Here is a 14,036-nt window from a genome sequence, read left to right on the forward strand (position 1 = left end):
TAGTAACTAGTACTGCGACGTGTTTTGTTTTCTCCCAGCTATCTTTTTCTCCTTCGTCTTCGCTTTAACTTTTCCCATCCCAAGAAAAGTCTAGATCTAATTAAAATTTTCAAATCCCAAGCAGCATTTACTCTGCACATTTTAGAATCGCCAGGTTAGGTGTTCATTTCAATTTTCTTTTCTTTTTTTTTGCTTTTTCGTCTTTTTTGCTCATTGTTGACAGTCATTCCATCACCAAAACAAAATTAATTTTTTAGGTTTTTTTTTTTTTCACATACTTTCTAACGCAAATGCATCGGCAATATGCGATCATTTATTTGTTTTTATCTCAATATAGGGTTCCGAATTACGAACGAGAAAAACTTAGGGTTCTGATTACTGTTAAAGCATTATTATTGGGTGTTTCTTATTTTCTTTTTCATAAACTTTTTTTTTATACTTGGTACTCTGTTGCATAAACGTCGAGGATGGATTAATAGATATTTCTTCTCTGTTTTCTTGAATGATTGTTGCTTGATATGAGGAGGATTCTCAAGGGCTCCCAACACATTTTTTCCTAAGTGCAATTGTTTGATTACGATCAACAAAAACGCGTGGTGTTTCTTTCTAGCCCACTATGTCCAACAGAGTGTAAGTGTAGTCGAATTCCATTCAGCTGAGAAAACGACGTAGTGTCTAGACACTAACCTTTGAATGGTATTTAGGGTACATGTTTATAGGTGGAGAATTCATGTAAGCTGGAATTATAGGCTAAATGGTGGTTTGTTTATATAGAATAATTGATTTTGTTTTTATCAGTCTGTGGTAAAACCAAATTGATTTTTCTAGATGATGTTAGAAAGATATATTATAGAGAATAATAAAGGGATAACGAAGAAAAAGGTGGAAATCTATTGGATCAATAAGAACTCACCAGAAGTCCTTCTGCATGCCTAACATTTTATTGATAATACTCTCTCTAATATAGATTTTGTTTTCTTCTGCATATGCGTCAAAACCACGAAAGGTGTATAGATGCAATTGAATTAACTTCAAGGGTTATATGAATAATCAGTGATACATGTCAAGTCAAAAGACTAATCATTTTGTATATATATAAAAAATCAGTTAACATTTTTGTTACAGGGGAATTTTTGTTTTAAATGGAAGAGAGATCAAAATGTTTGCAAATAGAAGTAGAAGGGGAGCTCCCAGCTATACTGACAGAAGCTACAACAGAAGTGGTTAACTTTGACAATCACAAAGAGAATAGTCTTCCTCGTCCTCCTCGCTTCATCAGTCGTTTTCATCCTTCTCATGCCTCTACCTCTGATTTGGTAAATTATATTATTTGATGTATTGCCTTCCACACTCGCAAACTTTAGGTTAAAAATTATTATATAACTAAGTCCGACCAGATCATGTTACATATAAATGGATAGAATGGTCTAGAAGTATCAAGTTTATCAGCGAGCAAAACAATGGAAGCTCACAATGAGGATCTCAAAGAGACAAAACCCGGGATGACGATCAATCATCAAAGGAAGACATCACTTCCAATGCCAACTTCACCAATTGATCATATGATCGCTGATCCTACATCTTCATCATCCGACAACAACAAAAACGGTGGGTCAACTGGAAAATCCGTTAAGTTTCTCTCTCAGCCGGTGACCAAAGTCCCATCCCTCTACATTGAAACCTGCAAAGATAATGATAATGATAGTCTTCGCCCTGATAATCATCAACATCAACATCATCATCAGCAACATCACCAGAGCGGTCAACTTCAAAATCAAAAGCCTGCATCGCATAAGCTTAAGGATCACAGGTACAACTCATTCAAGACTTGGTCAGGGAGACTTGAGAGACAATTCACAAGAAAACCAGCTTCTATACCGGAGACACCAAACCGGGCTAAGGAGCATTTAAATACTAATCATGAAGCCATGCCTGTGGATCGATACTTCGCTGCCTTAGAAGGTCCTGAATTGGAGACTCTCCGGGTACTTTACCTACGCTTGTTTTTATCACATTTACACTTATATGAAGTTCATTTCAATTAGCATATTTTGCTTATATGCGGAATTATTGAGCCTGAACAACGAATGAACTAAGAAATGTAGATTAAGTGACTTAAAGCTTGTACATCCGTATACAGTATATCTTTTAGGATTAGGAATTTCACTTTTAATAGATAAGAAAGTTTTTATAAAAGAAAAAAATGTATATCGAATTTTTAGTATGCTTAAATGCCGGTTTCTCTAAAATGTTCTTATTTTCTTTGTTTTATTTATTCGTGTTTGTTCACAATAAAAAAACTATCTAACTATCTTTATTATTTTCCGGAAGTTATAGTCTCAAGAAGAGATCGTTCTACCAAGTGAACAAACATGGCCATTCCTTCTCCGCTTCCCGATATCCACCTTCGGTGTGTGCCTTGGAGTGGGCAGCCAAGCCATAATGTGGAAAACCCTAGCCACTGCGAAGCCAACAAAGTTCCTACACGTATCCCTCTGGATACACCGGAGTCTCTGGTTCATCTCGGTCGCATTAGTTCTCATCATTGCCACTATTTACCTCCTCAAAATCATCCTCTACTTCGAAGCCGTACGCCGCGAATACTACCATCCCATCAGAATCAACTTCTTCTTCGCGCCTTTCATTTCATTACTCTTCTTAGCCTTAGCGGTCCCACCTTTTATAGTTACAGACTTGCCACAGTTCCTTTGGTACGTCCTCATGTTTCCTTTCATCTGTCTCGAGCTCAAGATTTACGGACAGTGGATGTCGGGTGGTCAACGCAGGCTCTCCCGAGTCGCCAACCCGACCAACCATCTCGCAATCGTTGGGAACTTTGTAGGGGCGTTGCTTGGTGCAAGAATGGGCCTTAGGGAAGGACCAATATTTTTCTTTACCGTTGGGATGGCTCATTACTTGGTTCTGTTTGTGACATTGTACCAAAGACTACCGACCAATGAGACTTTGCCTAAAGATCTTCACCCTGTGTTCTTCCTTTTTGTTGCCGCTCCAAGTGTTGCTTCCATGGCTTGGGCTACGATCACTGGCTCCTTCAACTATGGCTCCAAAGTCTGTTACTTCATCGCCATGTTCCTCTATTTCTCCTTGGTACGTTTCACATATATTCTTGACTCATACATGCAGAGCAGTCTTGAGATTTTAAAAAAATTAAACAATTAAGTAATAAAATATTTTAAAACAATTTGATGACCTATGTTCATATATATTAACTTGAAAAACAAATTAGGGGTCTAAAACCAGTATTTTAGTTAACTATTCCCAAAACTGGCTCTGCATACTTTTTCTCTTCACAAAAAGCATTCACTAACACAAATCTTCACTTCCTTTGTTTTTTTACAAATTCAATAGGCGGTTCGGATTAATTTCTTTCGTGGAATCAAGTAAGTTTTAGAAACTTTCCCTTTTTTATATGCTCAATACGACTAGTATTAATTTGTTTTTTTGTTTAAGGTTTTCGTTGTCTTGGTGGGCGTATACATTTCCAATGACTGGGGCTGCAATTGCAACCATCAGCTACGCAGCAGTAGTGAGGAACACTATGACTAAAGTACTGTGTGTGATCCTCTGTGCCATTGCGACACTAGTTGTTTTCGCACTCCTCGTGACCACGATCATCCATGTCTTTGTCCTCGGAAATCTTTTCCCCAATGACAACGCTATAGCCATCAGCAACCGCCCAAGATCCAAACAGACTAACCACCACCGTTGGCTCGAACAGTTTAGAAACGTAAGCTCAGAGACCATCGAAAATTACTTGAAATTCGCAGACTCCGACAGTAATGATCTAGAAGCTGCCATTGACAAAATTCAAGAGAATAATTCGACACAATAAAAAAATCATATCATGTGTATAGTCAGAGTCGTAGTATACGATTTTTGGTTTTGACTTGGTGTCACTGTGGCTGACACAAGTGAGGAACCTAGTAACGTAAACTGTTGGTTGCTATGGTTCTAATGAGCATGTGTAAACTTGTAGTAACAAAAAGTAGGGATGTCTACAAGGGTGAACTGATCTAAATCAGAACCAATTTATCCTAAGCTGGATTTGTTAGCGGTTAACCCAATACAGTATGTAAAAACTTGTTTAGTTCAAATAAATAAAAAAGTTTTTGACTTTCGAGAGGCTATAATCATTTGATCGGCAAATCTACAAATGCTATGGAGACCAACCAAAGCCATTGATGTCGTTCAACAAAAAGGATCTGGATCCGTGACAACTTACAAATCAACAGAATCATCATTTAAAATGTAATTCTGCAAGAAAAGTTATTCTCTGTCAACACGAAGCTACTGCTTCTTGCATCAAAAGCTAACACGGGAGGCTCAAACCACTCCTTGTGCCGTCTCTTATTAGTTTTTTTTTCTTCATTTTATTCATAAATCAAGTTTTCTCATACGATACAGTACACACGTTTCAGTTGTTTTTATGCATTTATTTCATACACAACAATAACATTCCATTGTTTTGTCAAAAAAAAGAAAAACAATAACATTCCATTGGCTGACCTTGACGAGTTATAAAAATTTGAAATTGTCAACCATATATTATCAATAGGTTATACAAAAAATCAATAGATTAATATGACTAATAAATCTAGTGGTATTGTAGATTGTACTACTGTACGTCCCTTTCAATATAAGTCAACTGTACTTCAGTTCGTTATTCATAAAATCAGAATGTACTTCCAATGTCTAATCTGGAATGTCAACTCTGCATGATCAATAAGATTCTCTTTATTTCAAATATTTCTAACCAATCGGATTTATCCTTTGGTCTGTTTTATTCTTATCCTCAATGAATTCTACAAATGTGTATGTGTCCAAAAGAAGATGCAACATCTTTAGCAAAAAAAAAGAAGTAATTAACCACCTCGTGAATCTATCTATACTATTATTTATGAAGTGATTTTGCTGATTTGTCACATTCTCCATGCTTTTAGCTAATTTTACTTATTTATCATATTATTATTAGTTTTTAATTTAAATATTTAATTTATTAATTTAAATAATATAAATATTTCGAATTTTTAATTAATTTATTAATTTAAATAGTATACTGTTTCGAACTTTCTAATTGGAATTATAATTATTTTAACTTTCACAAGTTTCTTATTAGTTTTTAGCTTAAATCGTTAATTTATTCATTTAAATAATATAACTATCTCGAGATTTCTAATTGGAACTAAAATTATAATTGTTTTAACTTTCACAAGTGAAGACTAATTCTTGTATTCATGTGATGTAAGATGTTTTAAATTTTATAGTTCCATTTTTTTCATTCATTCCAAATTACCGGTTATAGTTTTATTTCATCATTTAGGTACAGTGTTTTCTGGTTGTTTCAATTGCTTGGGTTATCTTCATGATATCACTTTCATTCTGATGAATGCTCTCTTTTCAGTGGTTCAATCATTTTGTGCAGATCAAACAATATTTTTTTGTCAAACAATATTATTCTTTGAGTTATTTGCATTAAGGACTATATGAACAACATCAAAGCTTCATTCTCTCTTTAGCTTTAGATCCTTTTTTGGGTTCTTGACATCTATATTTATGTACTTTCGATATTTGTTTTCTGTTTAGTTGGAGTTTTATGTTTTTTCTTTCTTTCATTGACTTTAAAAGACTAGGAAGCAAATAGGTTTTGCTATATGCAGTTTGGAATTATGAATTAGTTATTCTAAATTATTTAATGGCAGTTATTTCACTTATATGTTTTATTACTGTTTAATTTATAAGAAAACTTATGCTTTGATATTAAGTTTAAAGAGTTGTTTATGTAATCATGTTAATTATGAATATGTGTTTAATGGTTTAATCTCTAAAACGGCTAAAGTAGATATATTTTTAATGAATAATTAGATTTATTATTATATAATTAACTATAATAATAATAAAACTATTTTTTCTATTTATTTGTTTATTAAATGTAAACTTATGAAATATTTCGATAATTCAATGTATATATTTATCAAGTAAACCAATGAAATATTATCATTATCTCAATTGTTTTTTAAGTTTTTTTTCTAAATTATCATCGAACTTTATTTTTTATTTACTTTTTATTTATTTTATTTTTATTTGGATTTGCGTGTTTCAATGTTTTTTGGTAATTTAATAAAATTTTCTGGATCAAAAATACAAAGTAGATTAAGAGAGACCAAAAGTTCACATTCTTCGTTGTCCAAAATAGAAGTTCACATTCTTATTTTACTTTATTGTGTGTAATATTTGTTATGTGATTATGCTTTCATGGTTTTATAGTTTTATAGCTTTCCTTTGTACTAAGAAGACGTAGACTGAGATAAAAATCAAAGAAAAATAAAATGATTAAGAATATAAAGAAAAAGTTATTGTCATGTTAAAATCATAAGAAATATATTAATAACTATTAGTAAAACGACATGCGGGCAAAACATCTAGTTGGATTTAAATACCGAATGTATTATTTCAAAAAGTATTAATATTACACTGTGATTGCTAAGAAACAAAATTATTAGTACTACATAATCTTTTTCTAATGCAGAGATAAATTATTAGCTAAGAACAAGTAAAGGTGTAGTACACCAAGCAGTACCAATTTGTCCAAGCATGAATCATGCCTTTTTGGCCCCTTGCCTTGTAGAATGTTCTCAAATCTCATATCTCTAAACCCTAGCTCATTCTTTAGTAAATAAATGACGTTTAATAACTAGTAATATTGATTGGGAACCATCTTGTACCTCCCTTTGACTACAACAAAAAGTATCTCTCGTTTCTCTAATATAATAGTTACACAATCATATTAGCTTTATTTTCAACGAGATTTCACCCCTTCATGAAAGTAAGTGAGAATTCTTGTATTTATTTGCCTCATATAATGATTAGAAATATGTTGCATTCAAAGAATAACTGAGTTTTTGCTATGGAGCCGCAAATTTTGTATTCGTAACTATGTGTTACACGTTTAAACTATTGGGGTAATCTATGAAACTATCATATGTTACTTACTCCAAGTACTAAAATGTGTTTATATGTGACCAGGGCATATGTTTATATGTGACAAGGACATGCCATCTAGTCATTTGTGAAACTGTTGATCACCATCCAAGGTTATATAGTGCATATTGTTGATATATAAAAACATTCATATATACTTGTATACATATGAATTTATATCTTATATCAAAGTTGAATAGTCCAAAGTATGTTGCTTGAGTTCAAAAGAAACAATACATCAAACCTGAATACAGAAAATGATCAAAGAAACGCATATAATGTCATAAACCAATCTCAAATGTATCAGCAAGGTTTCTTGACAAATGTATCTACATAAATTCTGATGCAGGCCATATATTTATGATGTGCATAGGCATATATATATATATATATATATTAAATTATATGTTATGTATAACCTCTGCCAGCAATTAAGGAGATAAGATAATTAAAAAGCAGGGGAAGTATTCTCGCATCTTACTTCTTAAACATATAACATCTAGGCAATAATAAAAATGACACAATTACGATAACACCCTTATACTCCTCTATAAATAACAAATCCAAAAGCTTAAACCCTCAAAAAAAAATCCACACATCAACACACAAGCTTACATCAAATATTGTGGATACAATAAAGTGAATATGGGGGATATGAGAAACTTGCTGAAGATGTCAATGGTGGCTGTATTTGTCGGATGGATGTTCATTTGGGTTATGATTTCAACAAACCTTTTCAAAAACAAGTGGACTCCCAAAATGACCAAGTATTTCAATACTACTTATTTTGGTCCTCAAGGTATTTATTTCTCAACTTATATATATTTCTCGCATTCATTTTGATATATAGATTCCTTTGTTTCTGACCATTTATTGTTTATCATGAATGTGTATAGGCATAAATCTAGTGCTTCTTACCGTTCCCATGATGTTTATTGCGGTTCTGAGTTGTCTTTATTTGCATATCCAAAAGAAACCCACCCAAACTCAAAGGTGTGGCTTGTTATAATGTCATTGTTTTTCTCTTGACTATATAAACATACAAATTATCAGATTCTTATTCATATAAATGCAGCAAATCGAAGATAAAAGGGAGAATGGGGAGGGTGATGATGGTTATGAACCCATTGGGGATAGTGACAGTAACAGAGTTTACTTTTTCTCTATTGTTTGTGGCTCTTTTGACTTGGGCTCTCGGCAATTATCTCTACCTTAGCTATCACGTCAGTCTTCATAACCATGACAATGCAAAAATGTAAGTTTTGTTGTTCCTACTTTTAATTAGCTCTCTAATTTTTTTTCTTATATTTTACTTTTTAATTGAATGCCTTCAAATATCCATATCAAAACCGGCTTAGGATGTTTTAGTTCGAGTTCTCCCATTACAATTTTAATAGAGTAGATTAAAATTTTAAAACATCGAGTGAAATGGTGCAGATGGCAGGCAAAGTTTAGGGCTTTTGGACTGAGAATAGGATACGTCGGCCACTACTGTTGGGCCTTTTTGTTCTTCCCTGTGACAAGAGCCTCTACGATTCTGCCACTAGTTGGGTTGACTTCCGAGTCAAGCATCAAATATCACATTTGGCTCGGACATATCTCAAACTTTCTCTTCCTCGCTCACACTGTCATTTTCCTTATCTACTGGGCCATGACCAATCAGTTGATGGAGGTCCGTTATATAATCTTTATCTTTATTTTATCACCAAATTAAATATTTAAGCTCAGTCGCCTAGATTGTCCCAAGGGCCAAGGGAAACAATCGTTACCAAGGCCTAGTCAACCCAAATTATCTTGTGAAATTGGATGTCCGGTTGCTAAAAGCATGTTTATTGTATGTTGGATCTTTTAACGTAATATAAGATACGGTTTCTTAATTTTTAACTGAAAAAACTAAGAGACGTCTCTTAAATAAGAGATATAAAAAACGCTTTTTAGTTTTTTTAGTTAAAAGCTAAGGGACTGTATCTTATATTACGCTAAGAGACCCAATTTAAGAGACTTGTAATAAACATGTTCTAACTATAAAGAACCCTAAAAATATGGAAACTCTTCTGAGACAAAGATTTATCTATCCTTTAGTTATATTTCAGACCTGATTTTTTCTTATATATGTGAAGACGTTTGCATGGAATCCGACATATGTGCCTAATCTAGCCGGTACAATAGCAATGGTGATTGGAATAGTGATGTGGGTGACAAGTTTTCCATACTATAGACGAAAGAAGTTTGAGATTTTCTTCTACACTCACCATCTGTATGGTCTCTACATAATCTTCTACATGATCCATGTTGGAGACTCGTGGTTCTGCATGATCTTGCCCAACATGTTCCTCTTTTTTATCGACCGCTACTTGAGATTTTTACAATCCACCAAGAGATCTAGACTTGTCTCTGCTCGGATCTTACCTTCAGATAACCTCGAGCTCACTTTCTCCAAAACCCCAGGTTCATAACTTGTTCCTCCATTTAAGTTTACATTGAAATGAAACAGAATAATTTAGGATATTTTTACTAAAGATCTGTTTTCAAATTATAAAATACAAATCCAAAATGAAAATGAAAAAAAATCTTATGCTATTTGATTTTAGGTTTACAGTTTGCAGCTATTTTTAATATAATTTTTGCAGCTATTTTTAATATATTTTTTAGTGTTGAGTTTGTTTAATGTAACGTATAATATTAAGATGTTAACACTAACCACAGCTATCACTAAAGTAACCACAAGTATTTATAATCATGTTTGATCAAAATACAAGAATAATAATTTGGGCTAGAGTGCCATGTTTTTCTTGGGGCTATAGTGCCATGTTTAAAAGAGAGATGCTTCACGTTTTTAGCCAAATTTTTCTAAGGATTTGTAACCATTAGTTTCATTTCATCTAAACTGTAGGCCTACAATATACACCAACGAGCATATTGTTTCTACATGTGCCGAGCATTTCCAAGCTTCAATGGCATCCATTCACAATAACTTCAAACAGCAACTTGGAGAAAGATACACTAAGTGTTGTCATCAGAAGACAGGGAACTTGGACTCAAAAGCTTTACACCCATCTCTCTTCTTCCATCGATTCTCTAGAGGTTTCCACTGAAGGTCCTTATGGTCCTAACTCCTTAGATTTGAGGTACAAGAACTTAACAGTCTTAGTTCATTTTCTTACTTAACTACTTTATCTAAATTATCGTTATCATTTTCATTTACTATAGGCATGACTCTCTAATACTAGTGAGCGGGGGAAGTGGAGTCACTCCCTTCATTTCAGTGATCAGAGAACTCATATTCCAAGCCCAAAACCAAAGCACAAAAATACCAGATGTTCTTCTTGTTTGTGCCTTTAAATACTACCATGATCTTGCGTTTTTAGACCTAATCTTCCCACCAGATATTTCAGTCTCGGACATCTCTAGGCTGAATCTCCGGATCGAGGCCTATATAACACAAGAAGACAAGAAGCCTGAGGCAGCTGAAGATAGCAGATTGTTGCAGACAAAATGGTTCAAACCACAGCCATTAGACTCTCCAATCTCACCAGTCCTTGGACCCAACAACATACTCTGGCTCGGAGTTGTGATCTTATCATCATTCGTCATGTTTCTCTTGCTCATAGCGATTGTTACACGTTACTACATATACCCTGTTGATCGTAACACAGGAAAGATCTACAACTTCTCGTACAGAGTTCTCTGGGACATGTTCCTAGGATGTGTGTGCATTTTTATTTCTTCAAGCGCAGTTTTCTTGTGGCGCAAGAAAGTTAACAAGGAAGGAGATAAGGAGTCCAAGAAGCAGGTACAGAGCGTAGATTTTCATACGCCTACGTCTTCTCCAGGTTCATGGTTCTGCAGCCACGATAGAGAGCTCGAAAGCGTTCCCTATCAATCCATAGTACAAGCCACTTCAGTCCATTTTGGCTCCAAACCTAATCTGAAAAGTAAGTCATCTAACTCAGTAGAGTCCACGTGTGCATCACGTGCATGGAAAAATGGTGTAAGACAAGTGAGTGTACATACAGGAATCTGATGCTTGAACGTTATTGTTTTGCAGAGATTTTGTTTGAGGCCGAAGGTTCAGAAGACGTTGGAGTGATGGTGTGCGGGCCAAGAAAGATGAGGCATGAGGTGGCAAGGATATGTTCATCTGGTTTGGCTAAAAACCTTCACTTTGAAGCAATTAGTTTCAACTGGTGATCGATTCCATTGTTCTGACTATGTTGTTTATATTCATTGTGATTACCTTTGATATGTTGAAATGGTTTGCTGTTTATTTTCTTAACGCAATGCAAAAATGAATGTCGATATGTGCTATCATCCATCCGCATCATTAATTATCATCATCACCATATATGGGATCATCATCATCAGACTCGATGTCATCGGTTCTAATATGTGTTGAAGAGCAAAATAATGTTTTAAAAAATCTAGATGAATGATCCATGCTAAGCGCATGCATAATTTTAAAAATCACATTACCGTTTCATCAAAATTTTATGGTAAAAGTTTTATATATTCCTTGGATAAGAGCTACAGCTGATTAGTTCTTTGTTCGAATTTTAGATGAAGGTATTTTTGAGAAGGAAGAGTAAAAATGTCTAATAGATTTTGAAAAAAAGGAGATAACAAAAAAAGTGTCAAATCTCATATTGTTAAAAAATCTAATGGTACAAATCGTTGTTATCCAATTGTTATGTTAGAGCACTTCCAATAAGAAATTCTCACTAAGTATCTTACAATTAAAAGAAAAGAAAAATGTAAAAGTATGAAAGAAATTGAAGAGAACTTATGAGATACTATTAAAACATTTTGTCATCTTCTAGTTAATTCAATTTTCATTAAACATTAAATTTAATTATAAAGTTAAGTTACATTAAAAATACTATATAGTAACAGTTAGAACCCCATTTTAAGATACTATCTCAATAAAGCTGGGCATATATTCTTTTGTATGAGGGCTGATTTGTTTCTAAGATCATTTACAAGCTCATTTATATATATATATATATATATATATATATATTAACTAAGCTTTCACTTATTTTAAAGATTTCTATCATAGAAAAATAAATAGAAATGAAGTTTTTGATCCACCATATTTCTTTTAAATAAATATAGGATGGAGATGCTCTAACAATTCATAATGACTAAACTCCTTCATATTTGCCTATATTATTTAATGCTTGTTGGCAAACACAACCATCTACAATCAAGACCAGAACATAGTCTAATGGTTTGTGTATTGTGCTAATGTTGTCACTTGTCACCATCCAAATTTAAACTTGTACTAGATTTTGACCCGTGCAACCGCACGGGTGTTTGTTTTCACTTTTCTATACATAAATTATTGTTTTAGAACATAAGTGGTATATATTTTTAATGTTAATCATATACTTAAATATTTATATAACTATTTCAAATACAATAATTTTATAATTTACATGTTATAATTAATTAATTGTTTAAACCTTATATATTTGCCACTTCTTATTATATATTTATCTTATTGTATTTGCATTTAGTTATTAAGCAAATTAATATATTTATGAGAGAATATATTTAAAAAATATTTTATATTTAATTTATGCTAAATTCTGAACCGTATTTCAAAACTGGATTTCTTTCTACCAATATTTTTATGCTTATTCATTTTAGATAATTTATTATTGTATATATAAAAGTGTAAGATATGTTAATTTTTAGACATGTATTATATAGTTTATTAATTTTAAGTCGTTCTATCATCATATTATATTTTAAATAAATAGTTTATATTTATGAAAATAAAATTTATAAATTTATCAATTGAATATAATTTTATTATATTTATTTTAGTATAATAATTATATTTTAACATCATGACTATAAAAGTAGATAAAATAGGATATAATTTATTTATTTTCATTTCTAAACGATAACTTAAAATACATTAAGTTATTGTTTAAATATTACACAGATTTATTAGAATTTTTAAAATATAATATATAAATATATATTATATTTAAAATGAAAATATATTATGATTAAAGTAGTCACAAAGATTTTATATTATTAACTTTAAAGAAATACATGTTAATTTTTATACTTGTATTATATAGTTTGATAATGTTAACCCATCTTACCAACATATTAGATTTTATTTTTGAACATAAATATTTTATAATTGCGAAAATAAAATATATAAATATATAAATTTAATACAATTTTATTATATTTAGCTCAATATAATAATTTTAATTTAATATGATTGATTATGATTATATAATAACTAAAATGTTATAGATTTTTTTATTTTTCATTTTATATAACTGAATATATTAATGTATAATAATATTTTAAACTAATTTCGAAATTAGTGAAAATATTTAAATATAATTTCAAAAAATGAAGATCTTGTAAAAATCTTTTTAAACAGATTTATTAGAATTTTAAAATAAATATATTTATATTTAAAATGAAAAGATATCAAAAGATACTATGATTAAAATATTTTAAAAATTATATTTATTATTAATCTGAATTAAAATATAGTATAAATTTTTATGAATAGGTCCATTAAGTCCATTTTTTAAAAAAATCACACATGAATCAAAGTTGTGACTTCTGTTTTAATATATAAAATATGACATGTTACCCAAAAGAAATACAACACAACACATCACACTTATTTTTTAACCCTTGTACTTGTTATGATTGTCTTCTTGTTTTACGGAGTAGTTTATTGTCGAATGTTATTGTCTTGTTTTAAAACTAGACATCGTTGATTCAGGTAATTATCTACAATAATTACAAACCATAAGATTTAATTAGCCGGAGAAGTGGCTGTCCAACTTCCACAGCTCCACTTACCTACTAATTAAATATGGGAAGTATAGTCCTATAAGCCTAGTAAAGTATTTGGGCATGTGTAAAGTTCAGAGACGTTAATATGTCCCAAAGCACAGTTTAGATGAGGTATTTTCATATGAGTAATCCAAACCATTAAAACTTATGCCTTGAAAAGATAAAAAAATCATTAGCTTCGGATCTTAATTTGTAAATCC

At 31.7% G+C, this 14,036-nt stretch overlaps 2 protein-coding genes across 4 annotated transcripts; both read left to right on the forward strand.

The window, feature by feature from the left end:
• The first annotated feature begins 862 nt into the window (after window positions 1–862).
• LOC125582012 (S-type anion channel SLAH3-like) lies at window positions 863–4,547 on the forward strand. Of its 2 annotated transcripts, none has more exons than XM_048748381.1 (4): window positions 863–1,316; window positions 1,422–1,985; window positions 2,338–3,108; window positions 3,370–3,405. In XM_048748381.1, exons 1-4 carry the CDS (start codon window positions 1,143–1,145, stop codon window positions 3,403–3,405), a joined length of 1,545 nt encoding a protein of 514 aa, XP_048604338.1. In that variant the 5' UTR covers window positions 863–1,142. The 2 variants fall into 2 exon arrangements, with proteins under 2 accessions (XP_048604338.1, XP_048604337.1); XM_048748380.1 differs by adding an exon at window positions 3,472–4,547 and having other exon boundaries at window positions 866–1,985; window positions 3,370–3,401.
• A 3,026-nt stretch (window positions 4,548–7,573) lies between these two features.
• LOC106380097 (ferric reduction oxidase 4-like) lies at window positions 7,574–11,298 on the forward strand. 2 transcript variants are annotated; one of them, XM_048748383.1, is made up of 8 exons: window positions 7,574–7,766; window positions 7,896–7,992; window positions 8,075–8,167; window positions 8,444–8,671; window positions 9,120–9,447; window positions 9,893–10,127; window positions 10,210–10,934; window positions 11,048–11,298. In XM_048748383.1, exons 1-8 carry the CDS (start codon window positions 7,645–7,647, stop codon window positions 11,188–11,190), a joined length of 1,971 nt encoding a protein of 656 aa, XP_048604340.1. In that variant the 5' UTR covers window positions 7,574–7,644; the 3' UTR covers window positions 11,191–11,298. The 2 variants fall into 2 exon arrangements, with proteins under 2 accessions (XP_048604340.1, XP_048604339.1); XM_048748382.1 differs by having other exon boundaries at window positions 7,576–7,798; window positions 8,075–8,254; window positions 8,437–8,671; window positions 11,048–11,297.
• Window positions 11,299–14,036: the final 2,738 nt, after the last annotated feature.

The sequence above is a fragment of the Brassica napus genome, chromosome C2 (genome assembly GCF_020379485.1).
Source record: "Brassica napus cultivar Da-Ae chromosome C2, Da-Ae, whole genome shotgun sequence".
Taxonomy (NCBI): Eukaryota; Viridiplantae; Streptophyta; class Magnoliopsida; order Brassicales; family Brassicaceae; genus Brassica; species Brassica napus.

Coding starts and splice junctions, on each gene's coding strand:
- LOC125582012 (XM_048748380.1), top strand. CDS start 1,461: ATGGAAGCTCACAATGAGGATCTCAAAGAGACAAAACCCGGGATGACG. Junction 1,986..2,337: donor CTGAATTGGAGACTCTCCGG/GTACTTTACCTA, acceptor CGGAAGTTATAG/TCTCAAGAAGAGATCGTTCT. Junction 3,109..3,369: donor TGTTCCTCTATTTCTCCTTG/GTACGTTTCACA, acceptor CAAATTCAATAG/GCGGTTCGGATTAATTTCTT.
- LOC106380097 (XM_048748382.1), top strand. CDS start 7,645: ATGGGGGATATGAGAAACTTGCTGAAGATGTCAATGGTGGCTGTATTT. Junction 7,799..7,895: donor TACTTATTTTGGTCCTCAAG/GTATTTATTTCT, acceptor GAATGTGTATAG/GCATAAATCTAGTGCTTCTT. Junction 8,255..8,436: donor AACCATGACAATGCAAAAAT/GTAAGTTTTGTT, acceptor GAAATGGTGCAG/ATGGCAGGCAAAGTTTAGGG.